Below are 24589 nucleotides of genomic sequence, written 5' to 3'. Positions count from 1 at the left end.
AAGTCCATCTAAATCCTCCTTTGTTTATACAAATGAAAGTGCATTTAAAACTGACACTACTCTGTTTGAATGTACAGACTTTACATTTGAGAAATAAAGCAAGTAAAGCAATAAACACTAATTGAACAAAATGAAATCTAGTTGCATTCCTACTGACATGCCTTTTTATTCTTATGATCACAAAGGGTTACAGAAACAAATAAAATGGATTAAATATAAGTGAACCAAAACATTTAGCTAAACATGCCTTAAGACCTTTAAAAGCCAGTGTTAATATTTGAAACATTATTGCTATCATGGAGAAAATACAGTAAAAATGACAAATTTACAATTGAAATTTCTACATGGTTTCTCGCAGAAAACTGTCGAGAATGTTTCTTTTTATGGATATTGGTTTAAATATGATCATTTCTGTTTTTCACATAACTTAAGTAGTTGACTTTGTTAAATTAAATTAAGTGTGCAGCACCAATGACCAAAAGGCAGCCAAATACAATCCATAAATAACCACAGTAGAGGGGCCATTTTCACATCATGAAAAACACTCCGCAAAACTGTCAGACTATCTCCTAAATGAAACGACCCACATCTATCAGTGTCTGCAGATCACAAGCTATGTAGTGATTTGCAGATGTATCATGCATTGATTGGTGACTAAACCTTGGAAAAAGCAAATGGATTTTATTTTCATGTGGATTTTCTTTTCTTTTGGCTCTTGAGCAAACTATATTTTCAGTGATCTACATGCTACAATACAGACACAGAAGCAAGCATCAGCAAACTGCCCCTAGAAGTACAGCCAGGGCTCGTGTCTTACAAGGGCCTGTGTGAAAGAAGTTACAGGCCATCTGCAGCACGGCCCCAGCAGGTGGGACTCTGTCTGTGGGTTAAATGAGTTATCTGAAAACAGTCAATCTCCCGTATGACCAACTCCTGCAGCTACAGCTGTCAGTTTGTCTGACAACACAACACGTACCATACATGCAGCTCTAATTTATGAAAACATTTATTTATTGCCTTAAAGAGTGAGAACACAGGCACAAAGACACACTGTAAGGAACAAAGAAACTGTCAAAACAAACTGGTAAAGGTTTTGGTCTGGAAACAGGTAAATTGCTTTAGTTTAACCAGCAAAAAGCACCAGTTGTGGCAGACAAGGCAGGTAACCAAGGAGAGCCCAGACCTTTAGCCTTTTACTACAGTATCATGTTTTTTTCTAGTCAACTTCATTTTATTTCTTATCACTTTCCTTGGAAAAAGGATCATTTCTTTTACATTTTGTCACCTCAAACTCTTTTGTGATAGACCAAAGCAAAAAAAACTTGCATTTGAAATAGAAGAAAAAATATTAATGTTTTTAAATACCGTAAAGTGTGAAATGTAATTGTATTCAGTCCCTTCTACTCTGATATGGCTAAATATAGCTAATGGAGCTTAATGGACATTAATTAGTCAATGATCTGATCTGAAAACAGGTAGCACACCTGCAATTTAACCGATACATGGCCATCCATCAGACAGATAGATCAGGTGAGAAAAACATTAATTAGAGAAGAAGCCAAGAGTCACATGGTAACACCAGAAGAGCTACAGAGACCCACAGCTCAGATGGGAGAAAATGTTCAGATGTCAACTATTAGTTATGCAATTTATTAATCTGGCATATTAGCAAGAATAAAATCAATGTACTAAGAAAACTTCATTTAAAGGTCACCCAAAAGAAACTTAGCCTGAAAACAAACACACCTTACAAGTCCCTCCCTCTTCCTCTCTGCTGCACTATAGCCCTCCCTCCAGGTCTCCTCCCCCACAGAGGAGCCTGCTGAGAACTCAAGAAATTATCAATTATCTTGTAACGGTTGTTTCTCCGCTATTAGAAGAGCTTCAGCACGCCGACAATCTTGAGGTTGAACTGAACGGAGGACGCGTGTGAGCTGATCTTTACAGTGAAGTCTCAATAAAATGCATTGAGGCATGTGGTATGTGACAAAATGTGAAAATGTATAGACATAAGTTCTTAATTTTCTAAACACCCAAATATTAAATATTTTTGGAATGCTTATGTGAGAAAAATTTGAAGGTTTGAAAAATTCTCAAAAGAAGTTTAAAAAGTACAAAAGTATTTGTCTTGTTTCCAATTTACATTGTAAGGCATCATTAAACAATCTGAAATTTATTTTGGAGAATTTAGCCAAATGTGCAAACCTGTACTGGTAACAATAGTTGATATGTTAACATGAACAAGGAAATATCTTGAGAATACTAAATAACCTGAGTCTATTTTCTAGACTGGTTCATCACACAATTGAAATATTGACTTTTGTTCAGAGAAGTCAGTATCCAAAATGACTTTTGGCAAAGACATGATGCAACGTGCTACAGACCAAAGATGAAAAGAGACCTGACTGTTCAGCAACAGGTTTTTAGATCCACACTCTTTGATGAAAACCCGACCCTTTGGTTGATTTACACTGCTTTGACAGCAGACGAAGGGCAGAAAAGCTACAAAGATATTAAGTCGATAACTTTTTCAAGGTCGCCTATACATTATTCAGCAGGACATGGCAAACAACTTTCTGCTGTAGATGATGAAAGTATGACAGGAAAACAAGAGCTAGTCCAAAATATTGGAGATTGTGTCCTAAATTGGTGGGTTTGATGTTTTGATGATTAATTCAATATTGCTGAAAACAATCAAGAAATATATTGGACTTGTACAGTATGCAGTGAGAACAGTAAAAGTAAACGCAGTACAAGAATCATCAAGTGAAACAGTAAAACGCGTTTGGTTTCTGTGTTTTGAGTCAGACCTGTGTGGTGTATCAGATGTTATTATTGTTGCTTTGCAAAAAGAAGTTCCCAGGTTTGAATTGTCTTTCCACCTGGAGTTTGCATGTTCTCCCTGTACATCTCTGGGTTCTCTCTGCAGCTTCTACCACAGACTGACAACATGACTGTTAGGTTAAATGGTCTCTTTAGATTTCCCTTAGGAGCAATTGTGCATGTGCACGGTTGTTTGTTCTGTCTCTTAAGTGACTCTGTGATTGACTGGCAACCTGTCCGGTGTGAGCCCCAACTCTTTGATCCTGTGATATGAACTGTTTGTCTCCTATCTGACTGCTGTGTGATACGAGACCCATGAGAGTATGAAGATCCAAAAGTGGATTCTTCCTATAGCAATCTGTAAATCATTATATTTCTTCTGCTTCATGCACACAATTTGTGTGACTTTTGTACAGTGAGACTGAAAAATGTATCCTGTGTCAAAGCATGCCGTTGTAAACATAGCCATCACTGTAACCTGTGTTTAATTGGTACCCAGGGCATCATTCCAGGGACCAATTACACACATTCAAGCAGAGTATGTGGCCTATTATAATTCATTTAGATTGACGTTTCTGCCTTCTAAATGTGAATCCAATATCAACTCTCATTTAACCCTGCTTTTGTTGCCTCTCCTGCAGAGAGAGCTATGCAGCTCTGTAGCCGCTCAGTGTCTGAAGACACTTTGACATACAGTAAGTGAGGAGGCGAGAAGTGAGCAGCTAACCTTTCAGCTGGCAGAAGACTGGTGTTCCTCCCAAGCCAAAGGCAACTGTTGATTCTTTGATAAACCAAAAACAGCCACTCTCTCATCTGGTTATTTTAGATGTATGCTGTATGACTTTCAGAACGACTAAAGGGCACACAGGCTGACCTTTAGAGGCTGACTTGGCTCTCCATTATAAGAGAGCTAATAGAATATTGGCTCTGGATTCTGTGTTGGATGATTGATGACTGAGACTGAGGAAGCAAAACTGGAAAGTTGTTGTTTTGGCTCCACGCTCAACAAAACACTCACGGGGAGCATGACTGTTTCTTTGTTAAGAAAACCTTTAGTGTATTTTATCAAGGCAAGTGCCCGGAAACTAGGATACTGTAACTCATTGCAGATATATTACTGGCTCTCCATAATGTGTCTTGATTCAGATTTCAGATTAAAACCTTGGGTAACAATTACCAGAGTCAAAATTTCAAAGAATACATTCTTTCCTTAAACAGCACAATTTTCAGGCAATCTTTTAAAGCTGTCTTGATCAACTGTTCTTAAAGTCTTTCTTAGGCTTTAGCTGCTCTTTCACACACTTTCAGAAAATCATCAGGTTATCTTTAAAGCAGTTCTGTTTACTTGTTAAACCATTTAACCAATGAATCATTCAGCCATACAGTGCACAAAAAGAATGTCACAATATATCAGCTACTACAATGGGCAGAGGAACAAACAAGTTCATGTCATCATCTGGGAGGAGGTTACTGGTTTCTCAGTCACAAGCTGGTTGTAAACCTGAGGCCAGCAGGTGTCAGTCAGTTAAGGTAGATCTGAAATTTGGTTTGATGACGTCAATATGAGAAGCTGCAGACTGATAGGAGGAACCAAAGAGCTCTGAAAAGGTAAAGGCAAATCTTCTGAAGTTGGGATATAATTAATTTAATTTCACATAATTACCTCGGTAGAAGCCATTTGTTTGTTAAACTTTTATGAAATATATTTGTTCTATTTGATGTTTGTTGTGAATGACGTAAACTCACAAACAACGAGGTAATTAGTTCAACGTTTAGAAACTACAGCGGCTGTAATGCGCCACAGCAAAGGTAAACAAAGGTAAAATAACCCGAACAGGTGATCAACTCAAAACCACTCCTACCTTTTTACTCTCTCTCTCTCTTTGTAGTTTAAGCACACCTGTTACCGTGGCAACCGCCTGAGCCCCGCAAGCCGAGCAAAGATTAGGTTAAAAACATAACATTCAGTCCGTTACGATATCAAGTTTCCAGGCTTGATATTTATTTCTCGATTATTAATCAGCGCTTCCCCGAACACAGCCATGGTTGATTGACTAGCTGTACTTGGTGCTAACGTGGCTAACACGAGTAACAGTTTAGTCCAAAGCCTTTTCTGCTAAAATAAAATCTTTACTGTATGTCAGATACAGACACATTGGATATTAGTCTGTTTAGCTAACGTAAGACTGTGCAGCAGACAGGCTTCAAGGTGTAGAAGTTATATCAGTTCTGCCTTTATGCTGTACTTAGCTAACGGGAAGCTAAGTGTGTTTGTGAGACGGCCACGCACGTGACCACGTAGAATGGGCATCAACCAATGAAAATATCGTAAGGTCCATGAGTCGCTGGTTGCGCATTTTGGGCTTTGAAATAAGCAGACATAAACCCCCAGATGTCGTAAACGACAGACTCGCCTTGTCCATCATTTCCCGGATGACCCGTCCCGCTCCGTGCGCTGACACCAAACACAGGGCCGTAACGCACAACCTGGACGCTGGCGGGGGGTCTAAAATCCTAGAGTTTTCCAGACAATAGGGGAACACAAAAACACGCACAAATTACTAAAGTTTCTTTTGTACTGTTGTAACCATTAAACAATCTCCCCTTCAGTTCAACCTTTAAGTGGAGACACATTGTTGATATTACCATTATAAAATAACTTGCAATTAAGTTTTGGCAAAGATCAATATAATTTTCACAGGTGGTGGAGCGTTGTTGGCAGCTGCTGAACGTATTAAAAAAGTTACTTTTAATGCAACTTAGTTACATTCCGAATCAAGTAATTAGTAATCTAACTAAATTACTTTTTCAAGGAGTAATCAGTAATCCGATTAAAGTTACTTTTTCAAACGCTGCCATCACTGATAATAGGTCACTGTGAATAAGAAAGCAACCAGATAGGCATTGTTTCTCATCTCTTATTTTTACATCTTGATTTTCAAGATCCTTTAGTCTACTTCAAGTCATCAGAAGGGTTTTGTTTACATGACTTCTTTATTCTAGACATCTGTCAATAAGTAATCCTGGTTGTAACATTGTCATATTGTCCATCCAATCGCAAACACTTTCTTCCCATCTTAGTAGTTTATGTCCTCTTTAAAAAAAAAAACAGTTTGAATTATTTTGGGGTTCCCAACAGTTTCCGGAAAGCTTGAAGCACCATAAATGTTTTACTTGACGTTTCTGCCTTCTAAATGTGAAGGCAGAAACATTAAAACTATCTTTTTGTGAATAACTGCTTTAGTGTATTTATTCTTGTCAAACTCTGTTTCTTTGGCATTTTTGCTAATAAAATGTGAACACATTCAATATTCTAGCCAAAGGCAACTTGGTGCGTGAACATAGCAGCTTAAAGCATTCATGGCAATTATTCTCACTGTTCACATTACAAAAGGAAATTTTTATCCCCTTAAACTGTGTTCAGATTTTCATTTGAGCTTTATGTAAACTCAATAACCATAGGAATCATAACATTAGATTTTAAAGTTGAAACTAGTGGTTTAAATATTCTGGCCTTTACCTCTCTGCCTGCCTGACATTAAATCTGTGTTTGCACAGATTAACATGGAACCTTGAGGCATCCAGAAACTGAAGATCAACCAAAGTTTGGACAACCAAACATGCACATGTTTGGTTGTGGAGGACTTAGTTCATTTATTAACACATAGGTTCTGCCTTAAATTACATTTAAGGCAGTTTAGCTCAGATGTTAACCTGCACAAAGCCATGACATCATCTTGGCTTTCCAAAGTTCAAAAATAGCGCAACCTCAAAAGCACCAACTTCTTTTGATGCGACTAAAATATATGGTATAATTTTGATCTCAGACATTAAATAGAAACACTTAATATCAGGTAGTGAGGCAAAAACTGTTTAGCGTACCGTGTGTATAAAAGTCTGATTTCAACTGTAACATGTAAACACAAGCAAATGGAAATGTCTTAAGACCCTGTGACAGCACTACATCTCTGCCCTGGAGTGATTGATTTTAGCTTAGGTAAAGGGTTAATAATTTTCATAGGAATAATAGAAAAATGCATAGATCTGACTTTAAGATAAAGCCCTTCTATAACCAAAGTCTTTTGACTTGTCCAATAATTTAACCATAACAGCTTTGCAATTTTACTCCATATGCTTGTTCACTCAGAATCTGTTATTCACATCTTGTGGCAGGCTTCAGAGATTGTGAACTTGAGACAAGGCGTTGTTACCTCAATACCTTTCAGCAGGACAGGAGTTGCAAGAGGAAGGCAATCAGTATCCTGATATCCTTTGCTGCTCTGCTTTCTCCTCCTGCACCTCTGTTCATGGAAGCAGGGAGAGTTAGGCTGGTGGAGTCGTGATGCCCATCTCAATGAGGCAGGGAAAACAAAGGGAGGTGGAGCACAGCAGTAAAAACAGAAGGTTACAACACAAGAGTCAGAGGAGCCAGATCCTCCCCTTACTCCTGTGGGTACATGTTAAATTCAGTGGAGTCCCTAGATCAAGCTGCCTACGAGTTCCTTGGCAGGTTAGAAAGTTTCCTCACTTGGCATTTGAAGTTCTACCTTAGAAACCTTGTGTGGCATTAACAGGTAGCAACTAATGCAAGTTTGTATAATGAATTTTTGCTTTTGGCAGACTCGATGGTGGCTTTCTGGATTTATAGGGAGTCATCCCAGTGCTAGTGATTGGGAGCAAATGTGTACATGACCATAGCAGCCCACTTTGAGTCAAAGAACAATTCAGGAATTAAAAATGCAGAAGCAATCAATGACTTTCAGCCAGCTTTATTAAAACAGTTCATATGGCTCATTGCTTCTGATAAGATGTGGGCTTTTCAAACAGGATCACTTTACCACTTGACACCAGGAGCCTCTGGCTGGAGGGGACCTTCTCCACTACGGTTCTTCCTGCAAGAGCAAACATTGAGATTTCTGCAACATTTGACTTTTAGACAATGACTGTTGCAGCTGCCAGATCAGCAACTGTATTTATAAGACTGGAGATCAAGCTGCAGTTTTATTTTTTTAAAAGAGGCCACAAAGCCAATTTTCCTCATAAGAAATCACCAAGTCCTTCTTTAAAGCAAATCAGCCTTTCCTCTGTCCTGCAATGTGCCCAATTCTGCTGACAAAATTTGTCAAGTTAGCATCCCCAACTCAAAGGGCATTTAAGTCATCCCAAAAATTAGTTGCTTCTGGTTTGGAAATTACAAGGTTTTAGTTTTAAGACCTCCATTATGTGCAGAACCTGTAAATTGAACTAGGTTCCCATCACACTTCTACAACATCACCCAGCAGCTAAAGTTCAGAGGATACTCACTTTGCCGGTGGCATTGCTGTTCGCAGGAGTTTTCGCTGCTTGGATAGCATACAGCTGTTGCACAGTGAATAAACACCTGGAAGAAGGGAGCACACAGTCAAAACTTTGACAAGCAGGTATGGTGATGCCATTTAGCCATGAAAGCAGACACAGGTACCGTAGCTTTCTGAGGAGTGTAGGCGTCAGAATTCACAAAGGTGAACATCCGGCTGATGAAACGTTTGTAGTGAGTTGGATACTTGAGGCCAGAGGAGCCATCCAGAGGAATCACTGTGGTGTGATACCTGTCATCATGGTAGGGACAGCTGCATACAAGCAAAGCATACTTTGTAAGTACAATTAGCATGAGGCCAATTGCTGACGTGAACACCTTCATACCCATCCACTAGAAGGTCCCACTGTGGTACACTTTGAGGGTTTGGGGTTGAAGTGGCCCAGCAGTGTTCCAGGTTCAGGACAATGTTTGGGTCAGATCTCCCCATGAGACGGACCTCAACATAAACTGGTTCTCTCAGAACTTTAGAGATCGGGTAGTCAGAAGATCTGTAGAAGGAACTATATGCCGCCACATCTGCAATCATATCAGTTTGATTAGGTTTACCTTGCCGAACTTTGTGTGGTGAATTTAATGTCACATACCATTAAGACATCCTTTGGAAATACACTGGCCATTGCCCAGTCTGAGCTCCACTCTCAGGGGTCCTGCAGCAGCAACAGACAGTGGCGGAGGAACAGGGTTCACTTCCATGGCAAGAGCCTCCACAGTTGTGCCCGAGTACAGACACTGGAACAGCAATCTGCAGGAAGACGAGCCTTCATGTTCTGTTAAAGTGTTTGCATCTTACAAGACAATTCAAAAGGCCAACAAATTGACATGCTCTCAGAATATAGTTAGAGGCTTCACATGTCAATTTTATCCTAAAACTTACTGTAGACCACATTTAAATGTGCTAGTAAACATGTCATGCAACTAGTGCAAGTCTAAAACAATTTTCAGTTTAGGACAAGTCCTTGGCAAAGTTCATGCAAGCAGCAGTAACCAATAATTGACTTGCATACACATTACTACCAGCTGACCTCATGCTTTGGGGGTGTAATTGAAGAAAAGTGAACTTACTCAAAATGGCTGTCCCTGGTGATTGAGCCTTTGGGTCCAATGCCCACCTCATACGAAGACACCATATGGTTCTCATATACCACATAACCTTCATCATTCTGCTGTAAATTGCAATACATTAAAGCTTGAGTCATACCATCCAGTCTGTTTAAACCTCTCTGTAGTTGGCAACAGTACTCCACAACTAAACAGCAAATACCAGTCCATGCTTTGATATTCAGTTAGACTGTTTACAAGGGATTAATGGCAGTTTTTAAATTGGGGACCACAAAAACTACCTTAAGTGTTGTTCCACATGCAGTCACAGGAAACTGAAAGATGGCAAAGGCAGAGGTGCCATCAACTGGTCCACAGAAAGCTTCATTTGGCTCAAGCAAGCTGACCGAGTTGACATCCAGGGGTGGCCGAGTGGCTTCTCTGGCCACAACCACCACAAACTGGCCATCCCTGGTACACTGTACAGTTACTGGGCAAGAAAAAGTGCAATGCATGGGTGTTTATATCACAAAAATTAAGATAGGAGAAAAAAAAAAAAGTGAAGTTGTTGACTTATACATACCCGCTTTCCCATAGTAGCACAGGTGCCCATCAAAACAGCAGTTAATGTCTTGACACTGATCAACAGTGATCCCTGGAGTCCCACACTGGATCTTCTCAGCCTCTTCCAGGACACATTTATGAAATGGAGCAGCAGGTGGGGGCACATTTGACTGCTGCTGGGGCTTCTGGAAAGTAGGCAAGAGCAGGTGTTTCTGTGGCAGTGGTGACTGCATCCAGTACTGCTGGGCAGAAACGCCACAAACCAAAACAACACCAAGCAGACACTTGAACAGTTCCATCATGGTGTACATTAAGCAAAACTGGAGATGTAGGACACACTGTTCCGTCACAGCTTTTGTACACAGCTGATCCTGGCGCCGTCTTGCTCGGAGCTCCGCCTCTCATCGGGAGTTAATGTGTGACAGGCCTGTAGAGTTAATGAGCGAGGATGTGACAGGTAGAGCTTGTTGTCTGGGAACTCATTTCATGACTGAGGAGCGAAAACTCTGTGGATTTTCTTTTGAGATGAATGTGCCAATTAGACTTTGCGTTGAGGGAATTTGCTTCTGTGTTAACATGGGCTAGAAATCCTGCAATGCAATAAATTTTTTTAAAAAGTTTAAATAAAATGTATATATGTGAGCAAATAAAGAAAATGTGAATGAACGTATAAAACATTGATTTAAAAATTATTTAAATATGTCATTAAGTTATTGAATACAGAGATTATTTGTTGTAAAAGTTATCAAATAAAATTTAAATTCATCATGCATCAAGTCATATATAAGTATTAAACTTTTATTAATATATTTCATATTTCCTAAGCTATAGTCCACTAAGAATTATTTAAAGACACTTTGCCTCAACATACAGCCCTGACATTAATCTGAACAGCAGCTTAACTGGTCGACATCACAATACTTTGTGTCTACAGGATTGTTGTGTATGACCACTGATTTTAAAGGATAAGGCTGACATATAAAATTAATTCATATCATTTTATGTAATACAAAAATGCTAAATAATAAATGAAATATGAAACCTACGTATTTATATCTTGTTTTGACTTGTATTGAATACAAATTCTATTGAATTTGTGTTGTTGTTGTTGTAGGTGTTTTTATAATTATTAATATACAAATATAAAATTATGTTTTTTTTCTATTTTAATTCAATGATCCAGTCGTTCTGGGGTGGAATACCTGCTCACAGTTTCCATATGCTGTTCTACTTTATGCAACACAGATGTGATGCAGTTCCTTGAAACAGTACTTCAAAAACTCAATGTTAATCTAGTAAAACACAGGAACACTGAATATTTAAAAAAATAAATAAATTCCTGGTTATAGAGTGAATCTTTAAGTTTGTATAGAGAATTGCAGACACTGCCATTTTTTAATCACCCATCACTGCTTTTTCTTCACTGTCTGCAGAAAGACAAGAAACCTGATATAGTTTTCACCATATTTTGATTCAGGATAGCTAGTGTTTCCAATGTACTTGCGTATATTGAAAGAAAATCCTGACTGTCACTTTTTTTAAGCTTGCTGTTGAACAATGCAGTCTAAATATGAATTCAACAACTTTTCAATTGTATGACTTTCCTCACCCTCTCTATTATTTAGTCTCAGTTTGGGCTTAAGTTTCTCAGTGTTTATGTAAGCCTGCTGTCCCGCTGTGAGATGTCAGTTTTTAAATACAAACCCTGCTGAGTCATATTTGCCTCCCACCTCTATTACCTGCACTAAGGTGTTCATTTTTCTCTGCATTACGTAAATACAGATGTATGGGCGCTACACCCAGGAGCTGGGGGTGTATGCCAAGGAGGAGGCGGCCCGGCTGCGAGATGGAGGTGTGCGGGACGGCAGTGGCCTGAGGAGGAACACCAGCGTTCGAAGCCGCACCGCAGACCTGCTGGAGTACGAGAAAGATCCCTGTGCAAAGTGCCAGGGTAAGTGATGGTCATTCAACAAGCCTCAGACCTGACACAGGGAAAACCCTCCTGAAGGTCAGTCCAGCACAGCGCTGGCTGTGCAGTGTGTGTGAAACAGCCTTTTATGGCAGATTGCAGAGCTCCAGTAGACATGCAAGCAGCGTGAAAACACTGGCTCCTTGAAGTTACAGCGGCGCAGCTACCTGACACCTGGGAGCAGGGGTGGATGTGAGCAAGATTAAAAGTGACTGATCTGAGCAACAACCTGCAGCTAACAAGGGCTGCCTCAATGTGTGCACCCTCTGCTGGCTGCCAGTGGCCCACAGTGTATTTGTCAGGCCATGTTTGTGTGGGGAGATACTTGCTTTACTGTATGTGTTTTTGCTTTTGTGAGTTGAACTCTGATCTGAACTGTCAGATTATTTTTTTGTCTCGTGTTCCCAGCTGAAGGCAGATAAGGGAGTGGCACTGCCAGAGAGAGCTCCACTTCAGACTGATGGATTCAACAGTAACGGAGTGGCAGGAGACAACAGGAGGGCCTGTGACAAAGATATAGTTGTTGTTTTTTCTCCCCAAAGAAACCCCTTATAGACTTTAGTTCATAGGTAGGAGTAGTAACTCTCCTTATTTGCATTATTTTAGGCTACATATGTTGACCACCTTAAGCTTCAGTATACCGTCTGAATAAATGCATTATTTTGCAGGTAGCTTACTTAGAAGGATTCACTGTGAATCTATTGATGTTTTACGAACATAAAATAAGACAGTTTAAAATCGACAGTTTGTGGATTAATTTTGCCTACAGTGTATCTTGCTAAACGTAGACATAATTGATTGTGAACTACAAAGGATGCTTCCTATTTTATGCAGTACAGCACCGCCACAGTTCCTTGACTATAGAAAAATATGCTATATGAGAGAGGAATCTCAAATATCAAAGTCCTTGGGGACTTACCGGGTTACAGCCACTGCATACTAAAATAAAAAGTGCACAGACTTTATCTGCAGTATTTTTGTCTGTTTGGAAAAATCTTTGGATCTAGTTTCACATACACACATAGAAAGCAACATGAAAAGATGCTTTCTGTAGCACTTTCCAATCTTTACAAATTACTATGTTGTTTTGATATTTCATTGATTTAAAAATAAATACAAGTTGCTTTTAAGATCAACCTACCAACCGGACTGGTGATATTGTTGTTAAAACGTATTGTTTATGTTTGTTTATCTAAAACTATACAACCTTTGCTTAACTCAGTTTTGACGTTTTTAACGTTTTTCCCTGTTAAACCAAAAAAGGCTGAAATTTGACAGTTTATGGTAAAGCTTGAAGATGGCAATAGAAATATTGTTAACCTTGTGGTGTTTAAATAACACAAAGCTTTTAGTTTTAATGTATTAGAGATTCCCATGATGTACTCATGGGAAATGTGTATGTTTCATGTTTGACGTCGTAAGGGATGTGGGGAACTGCAGTTTTAGGAAATGCATCCATGTCTTCCCCTTCTGTCCCTGAACTCAAGGGAAATTAGTTAGAGTTTAATTGTTTTCTGTTTGAACTTTGCGAGATTCAGTAAAACTTGTCTAAGTAGAAAAAAGGTGTTTATGACTAAACCAAGTCCACTAATCTCCAGGATCAATTTATGCTTCCATCCCCTGTGACTTTAGTGGTCTGATTAAAGTGTGATTGATTGCACCAGGAGTGCAAACTACACTATATCAGCCCAACCTCTCTTGTTCTCTGTGAAGCCGACCTCTTGAAACCTCCATTCCCGGATCAGCAGCCACTGATTTGTGTGCGCTCTCTGTCTGCAGTGTGCGCCCATAGATCAAGTGGTGTTTGTATTTTTAGATCCATCTTCGGAGAGACTGCCCAGCCACTGTCTTCTTAGGTAATGCACACGGAGAGGCTTCCTTCTCCGTGTTTAGAGGAAGTGGGCGTTTCAGTGTTCTCCTCTCATGCATCTGTGTGGGAGCGGCATCTCTGTGGGTGATGGACTTCAAGTGTAAGAGCCTCGTTTCAGATCAGTGGCTGCGGCTTCTGAACGAGGCGGCCTACACACACAGCTACGGGCCTGTCAGAGAGCTAAAACCACGCACCTCGTTGAATTTATTTTGACTCACAAAGGGAATTTGTTTTAGTTATTTATGGCTGATGTGACTCAAAACTCAAGTTTTTGTACTTTGTGTACAGGTGTATTATGTTTCACAGTACATTCAGTGCCTCTTACGCTATAAGAATCCAAAATAAGTTTAATTCTTTATTATTCCAATGTCGGTGTCTGTTCATGCAGTGCAGGGCAGGGGAAGATTAACGTTTTTTCTGGCTATGCGGACTATCTTTATTAGGGGTAGAAGACATCTGCGAATGCCATGAGTCTGCGGATATGAGAGCGAGCCAACATGAACACGGAAGCATGAGGCTTTGCAGGTGCCAGACGCTGTGTTTATGTGAACAACTATTTTTATGAGGACTGGAGGGAGGATTTTTATTTTATTTTTTTAATTAAGTGGGGAAATTCTTGCCAATTTCTTTTGTTTGTTTTTTTTTTACAATTTCAATCCTCTTTTATACATTCGGTTGAGGACAGATCATGTATGTTTAAGGTGGTGTAAGGTGATTTATAGTTTTGCTTAATGGTTTCCATTTACAGCATTGTGCCAAGAACCATTTGAGAGAATAAAAACATTTTTGGAAATCTCTGCAGCTTTCCCAAAATGAAATTAATGTTTAACTCTGAAAACATGACAGCAGACTATGACGATAATCCTTTATCTTTTTACCCATTAGGTTAGTGTTTGGTTTGTCTATGTCTGCTGGTCTAGCTGATTAAGAGTGTTTGCATGTTTACTCTGCTTGCTTGTGCATTCTCTGCTGGCAGCTGTCCATTCAGCAGGTGGCCTGACTGCTGGGCAACTTGGCATGTCAAACACACAGTTGTGTTTTTTTTCCCTCAGAGATTTAACAACCTCCATTGTGTTCTGACTGCTGCATACACCAAAAGGGGGCTGCAATGTTTGCTTCTTTTTTTTTAATGTCCTTCAAACACTTTTTGTTTTCTGAAATTTTAAAGAGATTTGCTGGTGAGGTGAGCATTTGTTACAAATTCTCTTAGGTACATCTCCAAACAATGGGGGTATTTCATTCATTTGATCACAAACTGGTGCACAACTGTGGAGTGGAAGAAAAAGGACGTGTGGTGTTCCACATTTTTTCTACAACTAGATATGTTTTTCATTGCTCTTTTTAAAATAGTTCCAGCTTTGTTCAGAGTGTCTGAGGACAAACTTTTTAAATTCTTGCAACAGATTCAAAATTAGATAGAAACTATTTTGAGACCGACTGTTTGCTCATAGTTGTTAGCAGGCTGTGAATGGGCCAAGGTCGGATGCAGAGCATCATGAACATCAACATTAACTTTTGCAGAGACTCTCATTGGATGATTTAGATACACTTGAAACCAGAAGTTTACAAACACTATATAAAAAGACATTGTTACGACCCGGCTCGGCTAGGGAAAAGGGAAGCAACATTAAAGAAACCTAGATGGTAAGGTTTAACAGTTTAGAGGTTTATTGTTTGGGTTCAACAAAATTAAAGGGGGTAAAATTAACAATAATCAAAATGTAGAGACTAACAAATGGATACTAAACAAAACAAGGCCCCAAAACAATCAGGTGTAAGTCAAAGACTTTAACCAAACAAAATAGACTTTCAGAACAGGGTACACAAAAACAACCTACAAATCTCTAACAGAGACCAAAAGATCCCACACGGGGACAAAGTGAGTGGCACAAGCTATCCAAGCTAACAAAGGTTGTCAGAGCTAACAAAACAAGGTTACAGCAGTCAACCAAAAACCCCTAACAAAGTGGCAAGCTGTTTCAACAAAGAAACAGCCGCACCTTCTCCCAGGATGTCCTTGGTTCTTAAAGGGAGGCCTCAACAGTGATTGGTGGAGCCGGCAATTGATGACCCAATCACGGTAGGCCTCAGGATGTGACACAGGACAAGCAGGGCAGCACCCACTTCCAGGTGGAGTCAATCTGATTAGCCACTGAAAAACAACAAACACAGAAAAAGGCCACTGGCCGTAACAGACATGTATGCTTTTTTTCTCACATTGTCTGATGTGAAATCAGAATAAACTTTTACTGTTTTAGGTCAGTTTGGATTACCAACATTATTTCTATTTGCTAAATTCTAGCGTAATGAGAAAATGATTTTTAAGGTAATTTTTGATCACTGTCTTCAAAGGCAAACGTTTAAATACACACTAATTTAGTCCAATTAGCCTGTTTTAGACAGTAAAGTTCCTCGAGAAGGCTCGTGGTGTGTACTGAGGTTATAAAATTAAGTTGAACTGAATCGTACTGAACTGAATTGAAAATTGCACGACATTGTGCAGCATAAACCTCTAAACATTCAGGGTGATACCATTTATTCAACCTCCATTTTGACAAAGAACCATTTTAAAAGTTAATCTGTGAGGAGGACTTTGTTTCTATCAGATTGTCACAATTTCTTTTCCCTTCCTCTCCTAAAAAACACATTTTGACAATGAAATATTAATTTAGCAACATTAAATTGGCATATACTGGCGTATAATATTTATAGATTTTATGTGTAATAAAATTATTTCTGAGGAAGTTATAGAACTCACATTGACAACTTGATGCATATTTAATGCTATCTGTTTGATAGCTACTTTATCTGTCTTATTCTGATCCACACGTGTGTTGTTCATACCTTCTTCTGTGTTTTATGTCGTCAGCTTTCTACTTAGCAAAAGTAAAGCAGGGTATATTAGCTAAAGAGAAAAGTTCAAGGTATCTCGACTGAAGCGGTTTTAGGAAATATGGATCTTTCTGTGAGTTAGTGGCACATTTTTATCTCCTCTAGGGATGACAACATCGATGAATGCTCTGGATACTGAAGTGAATTCCAGGCTTTGGCTGTTTAACAGACCAGAGTGAGGAAATGAGACCAGTGATGCTTCTTTTAGTTGACCTAGCTCAGATTTATAGATTGTATTGTAGTAAAGTTTATAACTATGACCTAGCTTTTATTGCCACGTTTTGAAATAGATTAAATGATGCTCTATCGTTCATTAAGCGCTTTGTCTCGTGATCTTTATTTTTAGCTGAATAATAAGCTGATCTAAGAGAGTTGGTCTTAAATTTTACTGGGTTACTTATTTTCACAGAATGTGAATTATAGTATAAAATATTTTACACAAATTTCAAATCTGAATTTAGTTTCTTCACTTTACTTGAGAACTGTAAACATATTTAAAGATTATGTTGGACAGTTTTGTTTTATGGAGGTTTTAGTCCTGTTGATGCCTTAATTTTAGCAAATAATTTTTGTTAATGTGTAGTTAATAAAAGAGACTAAATCCATATTCACACTTTCAGCCTCTAAGCACACCAGCTTATTCACAGAAAACCGGATAGTGAGTATCCAGGATTTCACAACATGAAACTGTAAGAAAAAAAAAAAAAAAGAAAAGTGTTAGGTTTCACAGCCTTTTGGGAATTTATTAGCTTGGTTTGTTTTCCTCTGTTTTTTTTCTGTTTTTTTTACACCTATAAACAGCGGGTATAACAAGGTACTAAATATGCCAACATTTTTCTGAGTTTAAGCACTTCTATTGACTTTAAATTCACACCAGTTGTCAAAAACAATTCACACCTACAATTAGTTTAAAAGTGACAAACTTTAAAAATGAGCAGATATTATTAAAACAGGTGACACTGATGAACAGACAATGATAGTAAAGCTTTCTAAATACTGACAGATTTTAGCAGATTTTTTGGGTTTCTATGCCTTTTTGTACATCCTTTTTTCAATAGTTCACTACTTATTGACTATTTCTCTTTATTTATTTTAATTTGTAGATTAAAATACACATTAAAATGTGTATTTAATTTGCTGCAAATGCCGTGTGAGTAGAATTATTAGAAATAATTAAAATGATGGCTTGTCCAGTACTTTTTTGCCTGTGTAAAGGAGTACCTCTGTGTTCGCCCATTTCATTTACATACCAGGGACTCCCTGTTTTCTGAATCTTATCCCAATAGCAAACTCTGCTGAGGTAATTTGGTCAGTGATTTATTTTTACATTCCCTCTCTCTTTCTTGTTTGGTGTCATCAGTGTGTGCATCTCGCTGCCAGAAGTTCCTGATCTCACGGGTGGGAGAGGACTGGATCTTCCTCATTTTACTGGGGCTGCTCATGGCTCTGGTCAGCTGGGTCATGGACTACGCCATCGCCTTTTGCCAAGAAGGTAGGACAGAGACATAGAGCCAGAAGAGGAGATGAGTTTGATGTCTGAATGATGTGCTGTTCTCCTGGACGCTGCCATTATGTATTAAGCATTCAATCTGGAGATGTCAGTCCTCATAATAAATTCAGTCATGGTGACACTGGTCAGTTTCCTGTTCACAACTGTGTCCATTCCAAAATCAGGTTTTGCTGCTTGTTGACTTGTTACTATTGAGATTGTTTGTGACATTTTTCAGACATTTTTAAAACGTATTTACTTCAGATTTGCTGTTTACTTATTTACAAGCTTTTTCATTTTTGTTAAAACTCGTCTTAAATAGCCACATGTCTCACACCTTTGGGTCTCCAGTAATGTATGTGTCAAGACTGCTTTCAAAAAATAAATGGTAGTGCAGTGAAGAACAGTAAAATTATCATAAAACTGAACTTTTTAAGGCTCACTCCATAAAAAGGTAAACAATTTTATTCTTAACTTTAAACTCTTAATAACATGCACATTAGATTAACATAATTTTTTTCTAGACCTTTAATGACTTTCTGTTTTTATTTAGTTTCAGCCTATCCTGGCTTTTCCTTCCTTGTGTGTGGGGGTTGTGTAGGCGGGTGTGTAGGCGTGTGTGTGCAGGGGTGGGTGTGTGTGTGTTTTGTGAAGAAAACATCAAAGTCATGCAGTTAATAGAGATAGAGAAAAAAGTAAAAGTGAGAAACAGAGATGCCTGTTGCCTAGTTTTCTGCTGTTTCATAAGATGAAGTGCCTTTTGTGTGTGTCTGTGCAGCACAGAAATGGATGCATGGTGGTCTGGACAGCAACATGCTTCTGCAGTACATTGCCTGGGTCTCCTACCCAGTGGTGCTCATCACTTTCTCTGCAGGATTCACTCAGATACTAGCGCCTCAGGCTGTTGGTAAGACAGATACCATTTATGCCCAAACATGTATTCATCTCTCTAATTCACAGTTGTTTTTTTCTGTGTTTGACTAATGTGATTGGCTCTGAAGTGCACAGTGAGGGCTCCAAGGACATGTCCTGCGAGTCACTACAGGCAGGACAGTCATAAAATGTACTGCTGATGAGATGTGCATACACAAAACTGTATGAATATCAATCAGCTCCCCTCCCTCCCATTCCTGTGCTCTTCATTTCTTCATCTTATCCCTCCTCTCTGTAATTGCTTTCTTTCAACTCATATTTTCTCTGCACTCCATCATCCCACCTGGCATTTCTTTCCCTCTTTCTCTTTCTCTCTTCCCACCTCAGGTTCAGGCATTCCTGAGATGAAAACAATACTAAGAGGAGTTGTTCTCAAGGAGTATCTGACTTTTAAGACCTTTGTGGCTAAAGTCATCGGTCTGACCTGCGCTCTGGGAAGCGGAATGCCTCTGGGGAAAGAGGTAGAGGACCCTTTTCTTCGTCACTCCGCATAGCAGCATGTCATTCTGAGTAGGATTTGTTTGTCTAAAGGGGTTTTAATGATTTTCCCACAGGAGGTAAATGCATCATTCCGCTCTCACAGTTGTATTGCTTTCATTAGTATCTTGTTTGGTGACATTTGTCTTCACCCTCCCTCACAGGGACCCTTCGTTCACGTGGCCAGTCTATGTGCTGCTCTCCTGAGCAAATTCATGGCGGCGGTTTTCGGAGGGATTTACATGGTGAGCACTACAGACATTTTACATTGTAAATTAAAAAAAAACAAACTAAAACTTTATTCACTTTCTCAGTGAGGAAAATAAAGATAGCACAGTTGGAGATGCTCTCTGGATTATGAATTCTGTGGGTAATGTTTAACAAGTTTTCTGTTATGCAGCAAGAAATGTTATTTCACAACATTACAGGTGCCACACGTATTGTCACCCAATGTACTTAATCCCTTTAAAACAGATGTAATTTGGTCATTTTTTTTGCACTTTTTTTTTAAGTGGAACCAGATGAACAGAAATTTTAGTCAAGTCAAGTTATTTATATAGCATAGTAGCATAGCTGACCAGGGTTTTACATAGTAAAGGTTCAACAACTCAACAATAAAAACTATCAAATTAGCCAATAAATGCAGCAAAACAAACATCCAGATGTCCTGGTTAGGTAGAGTTAAAACGTATTGAAAAGGAATGTGTTTTAATTTGGATTGACACTTGCTTAAAAGCTATTTTTAAAAGGAACACTTCACCTCAGAAACAAGCTTCATATAATTAATTGAATAAAAATGTATGTTGACGGAAGCATCATGCTGTGGGGTTACCTTTCTTCAGGTGGAAACTGATTTTTTTGTGAAGGTGGATGAAGTCGAACAAAATGTTATTCTTGACTTTGTAATTTTTGAAAATAATTTTTCTCCTTTCAGATGTGATTTACTTTTTTCAGTTGAACCATAGAGAGCTTGATTCAGTTTACAAAAGCATGCCATTTCAAGAGGTAACTGAAGACTATTTACATGTTTTTGCAGAAAATTACGTTAAATTAATGGTTATTAGATCAGGTAAAAAGCATCCCGAAGTCAAATTTGAAGTGATGCGTGGTTGATATGGAAAGTCCCACAGCAGATGGCATTATTTTAGGTATGAAGCAATCCAAACTGAAAATTATAAAACAGCAAAGAAAGAGAAATGCCCAATATCCAGGAAACTGATTTATTTGATCAATAAAACTTCAAATTTGGGATTTCATGTCACAGACGCAGAGCCCTTCAGTTGGCATAGAAAAACAGGATAGTTCAGATTTTTCTCAGCAGATAAAGAAAAACAAACCTGCAGGTCATATTTCTTTTTTTTTTTTAAATAAATGTTTTGTTTATGACAGAAGAAAAGAAACAGAAACTATTATTCTCTGAAAAAGTATATGATGCTTCTTCGACCTTCTGCCATTCCCCAGGACACACTCTCACCTCCATGCACATGAAAGCTCAACCGGGGCCTCAGTCTTTTTTCTGCACTGGATCCTTGGCTGGGATTCTCCTCGTTGCACACAGCCTTGACAGTATGGAGGAAGATACACAGCTGAGATGCCCAAAGGGGAAAAAGAAAAAAAAAAAACAGACAACGCAGTTATAAAAGATTCAGATTGTTTCAGCTACATGGACAGTATTCCACATCAGTCAGGGAAATGTTGAATGAACAATAAGCCTGCTGAAGTACATTCACTCCTTGTTTGATTTAGTGAATAAGAAAGTCACATCTGCACCTTTGTTTTGTTCGTACTGCTGAAGGAAGAGCCCTTTGAGGGAAGCAAGGTATGAACACACAAGTCAAACAGTTTCTCCGTTTCCGATTCCGTCAACATCGAGGGTTCATGTTGTCCGTTTCAGAAACTGGGGCAAATTGATGTCTTCCCATTCGTTTTTGCTGTGTGTGATTCTGTCCAGTGATCAGTCACAGAGAGGCGTCATCAATATGTGTCGCCTTTACTTTGGTCCAAACATTTCATAATGCCATTTTTAAAACTCAATTCTGTGTTTTCAATGGACCTCCTGTACACTTACACTTCTAGAAACAACTCAAAATGAGCAGATTTCAGAAGTTTGACACTTGATACTTTTGAGTGTTTTGTGTTTCTTGAGTTAAATTTCACTGTTTTGTGGCATTTGCATGCACGCATGCACTGACTTGGATCTGCAGGTTTGAATGTCTTGAATGCGTTGCTCTGTTTGTTTTTGTATATGTGCATATCTTTCTTTAATCAGAATGAGCTGAGGAACACGGAGATGCTGTCGGCTGCCTGTGCTGTGGGTGTTGGCTGCTGTTTTGCTGCACCTATTGGAGGTAAGACTCAGCCGCTGTGGCCTCTGACTGAACTTGGTCCAGGAATGGTAGTTAATTGCAAAAGCTAACTGGCTGAAGAGAATGATTTGCCCTTTTAGTTGTAGGAGTTGTAAGCTAGGCCAGCATATTGTTGTAATTCTTTCAGTCAGTGCAGAATCCTGTATCTCCACAACTATCAGCCTAACTGCCATGCAAGCTTACATGTATATTTATGTTTCCCATTATTCCTTGTGGGACATCCCATGTCAACTCAACCAGGAGTTCCATTTGTCCATCCATTCATCCATCCATCCATTTTCTTCCACTCATCCGAGGTTTGGTCTTGGTGGCAACAGGCTAAGCAGGGTGTTCCCGACGTCCTTCCCTCCTGAGAGGCTTTCCAGCTCCTCCCGGCGTTCCAAGCTCCGGTGACACATGTAACCACTCCAGCGATGACTGACTCTGCCCTGCAAGCTATCAGTCTGCCCAGAAAAGCTGCAAAGAAAAGCTATTATTTATGTGCTGAGCCCCCTCAGAGCTCCTCCTGGATATCTGAGTGTAGAATGCCAGGTGTTTAGTCACTCTACAAGGAAATTCAATTTAGCTATTGTGTTTTAAGCTCATTTTATGGGTCGCATTGAAAAAAGCTCAATATGACAGACAGAATGGTTCTGTTTGGACCTCCAGCTCCCAGCTAACAGTGAACTACAATACCTGCAAACTTTTTAGACTCAACAACAGCCCAGAGAGCCCAGGGTACCTCAATCCTCTGGCTGCTGATGCTCTCCTCTCCACACTGAAGAGTGCACTTAGATTTTCAGGTGCTTACTCTCCTCCAGGCCACAATGTAAAGCCCAGTTCAGAAGGAGACAAAAGAACTGCAAACAAACAAATGGGAATCAGCAAGGAATGTATGCCTATAAAATACTAGTTAGTTAGTTAGTTAGTTAGTTAGTTAGTTAGTTAGTTAGTTTTTAAGGAAAAGACTGGAGTATTTTTTACATGATTTATTATATCATATTATATTATAGAGATACAAACAGATGTGCTTGAAGTTGAATTTGTAGATGTTACTGCAATGGTCTAGACACAGCTGTTTCAAAATTTGTTCTTTTTTTATGTGTTTCTACTTGTGTGTGCAGGGGTGTGTGTGTGTGTGTGTGTGTGTTGAAAACAATATATATGTTTATTTTACACTTGGCACAAAAATATACACAAATTACACTTGAAAAAAAACATTATTTTGAAAAAAATAGAAACAAGTCATTTTAACCAATTATGATGCCTTCATAAATAATTTTTAATACATTTACATAATTTTACATAAATATTAAAAGTAAAATTCGGAATGTGGTTTTTTTTGTCATCATATTAGTCAGCAAATTAGCTTAAAAATATACTGTAAATACTGTATGTATAGAAAGTTTTCAAAGGAAAAGTGAAAAGCTAAAAAAGCTAACAATGTAACCTCTGAAGTTATTTTATTTCGGTATTACTTCAGAAAGTTTGAAATAAAATCAAACGCTATTTCTCGCTTTTTCTAGTCATTGTAAAGGCTTCTTTGAAAGAAAAATGTTCAACTTCTAATGAGTTTATCCAAAACAAAAATGGTCTGAAGTTGTATGGGTCCTTGCAGAAAGTTGTTTCACATTTCATCCATGCTCAGATTATAGGGTGTTCTGGTTTAAATAAAGAATCAAAAGAAATATGTTTGAAGCTAAATGTCCATTATAGTTTGAGCTGCAATGTGCGTGTGGGTGTGTGTGTGTGTGTGTGTGTGGACAATCATCTTACCAGTGTGTCCCTGTGTTTTCTGTCCTGTGTGGACACATCCACACAATAACTGCAGGGATAAACTTCAACATCTCTGCAAAGTGTGAGCTGGACTGACTGGGTGCAGACAATTCACAGATGGGTTGCATATCTGGTTTTCCGTTTGTAGAATTTTGAAAGGATCAAATTTTACACAGAAGGTCCTGATTTCCTATTTCTGACTGGTTGAAAATGTTTGATTCTTAGTCGACTAAATCCACATTAAAGCCTAAATGGCTCTGAAGTGGATTTTGTTTCAAAGTGTCATGAGCTTGTTTACTTCGTTAGCTATAAAAAGGTAAATAGTGAAAGACAAAGTGGTAAGATCAACATTTCAACCAGAAAAGGACATGATGAGTAAAAACATCACAGCAACATAAAAGTCAGTTTAAAGATTTATCATCTGGGTCATTTGTTATGTTTTTATTTGTTGATGGACCTTGAACTTTCTTCTTACTTCTAGGTCAAAATGCACACTTCGCCCACTCTTTGATTAATGTCAAGACTTTCTAAACTTGAAAAATCTGGTGGATAAAATGTTAAAGTGATGAATCATGTTTGGTTTCAGCAGCTGCTCTTCTTTCGACGGAGTGTTTTCAGAAACAGATGGACTCGCCCACTCAGGGAAATGTTTGAACTTTGATTTTTTTCTAAGCCACGACAGAAGTTCAGGAGCCGTCCTCTGACATCATTTCTAAAACTGATTTTAAATATTGGAAATTACTTTATCTGGCTAAGGTCTCTTTTGATTTATTTAAATTAATATGATGCTTATTTATCTTGAAATACGTAAAACTGCACGATCAATTGAAATAACACTTTTTTTGTCAGCATGTTCTCTTACCACAAAGCTGAATTATTTTAATCAAAACCTCTTGATAGCTGTTTTGTTAGAGCTGATGGTTCCAGACAGAGAAAGACAGACGGGGCTTGTTGGGTTTTTTTGGGACATGATTGACGCATTGTCTCATTCATTTACAGATCTGAAATGAACTCATAGTGACATCAGAACAGTTTGTACCATATAACTACTGGG

At 38.6% G+C, this 24589-nt stretch overlaps 2 protein-coding genes across 6 annotated transcripts in view; one reads left to right on the top strand and one right to left on the bottom strand.

Annotated features, from left to right (window-relative positions):
* Positions 1 to 24589, top strand: part of clcn2a (chloride channel, voltage-sensitive 2a) — a 56448-nt gene that overhangs the window by 13815 nt on the left and 18044 nt on the right. For all 5 annotated transcript variants that reach the window (XM_028020729.1, XM_028020728.1, XM_028020726.1 and 2 more), the window contains exons 2-8: positions 11567 to 11735; positions 17876 to 18007; positions 18783 to 18911; positions 19265 to 19398; positions 19579 to 19659; positions 21210 to 21233; positions 21684 to 21762. In XM_028020729.1, coding sequence (XP_027876530.1) covers positions 11567 to 11735; positions 17876 to 18007; positions 18783 to 18911; positions 19265 to 19398; positions 19579 to 19659; positions 21210 to 21233; positions 21684 to 21762 — 748 coding nt within the window. The remainder of the gene's footprint in view (positions 1 to 11566; positions 11736 to 17875; positions 18008 to 18782; positions 18912 to 19264; positions 19399 to 19578; positions 19660 to 21209; positions 21234 to 21683; positions 21763 to 24589) is intronic.
* LOC114146555 (zona pellucida sperm-binding protein 4-like) lies at positions 7562 to 10131 on the bottom strand. Its single transcript, XM_028020731.1, has 8 exons — positions 9804 to 10131; positions 9523 to 9710; positions 9245 to 9345; positions 8767 to 8924; positions 8506 to 8698; positions 8285 to 8432; positions 8128 to 8203; positions 7562 to 7715 (listed from the first exon to the last, which is right to left on the bottom strand). Exons 1-8 carry the CDS (start codon positions 10093 to 10095, stop codon positions 7615 to 7617), a joined length of 1257 nt encoding a protein of 418 aa, XP_027876532.1. The 5' UTR covers positions 10096 to 10131; the 3' UTR covers positions 7562 to 7614.

Source organism: Xiphophorus couchianus, chromosome 6 (genome assembly GCF_001444195.1).
Source record: "Xiphophorus couchianus chromosome 6, X_couchianus-1.0, whole genome shotgun sequence".
NCBI lineage: Eukaryota > Metazoa > Chordata > Actinopteri > Cyprinodontiformes > Poeciliidae > Xiphophorus > Xiphophorus couchianus.
Note: the sequence above shows the minus strand (reverse complement) of the source record. Positions and strands in the feature narration are given on the sequence as shown.

What these genes read in the sequence shown, in the direction of transcription:
- LOC114146555 (XM_028020731.1), bottom strand. Translation starts at nt 10,095, where the DNA reads ATGTACACCATGATGGAACTGTTCAAGTGTCTGCTTGGTGTTGTTTTG. An exon ending in TTCCAAAGGATGTCTTAATG is followed by an intron (nt 8,699 to 8,766) that starts GTATGTGACATT and finishes ATATGATTGCAG; the next exon opens with ATGTGGCGGCATATAGTTCC. An exon ending in ACACTCCTCAGAAAGCTACG is followed by an intron (nt 8,204 to 8,284) that starts GTACCTGTGTCT and finishes CCCTTCTTCCAG; the next exon opens with GTGTTTATTCACTGTGCAAC.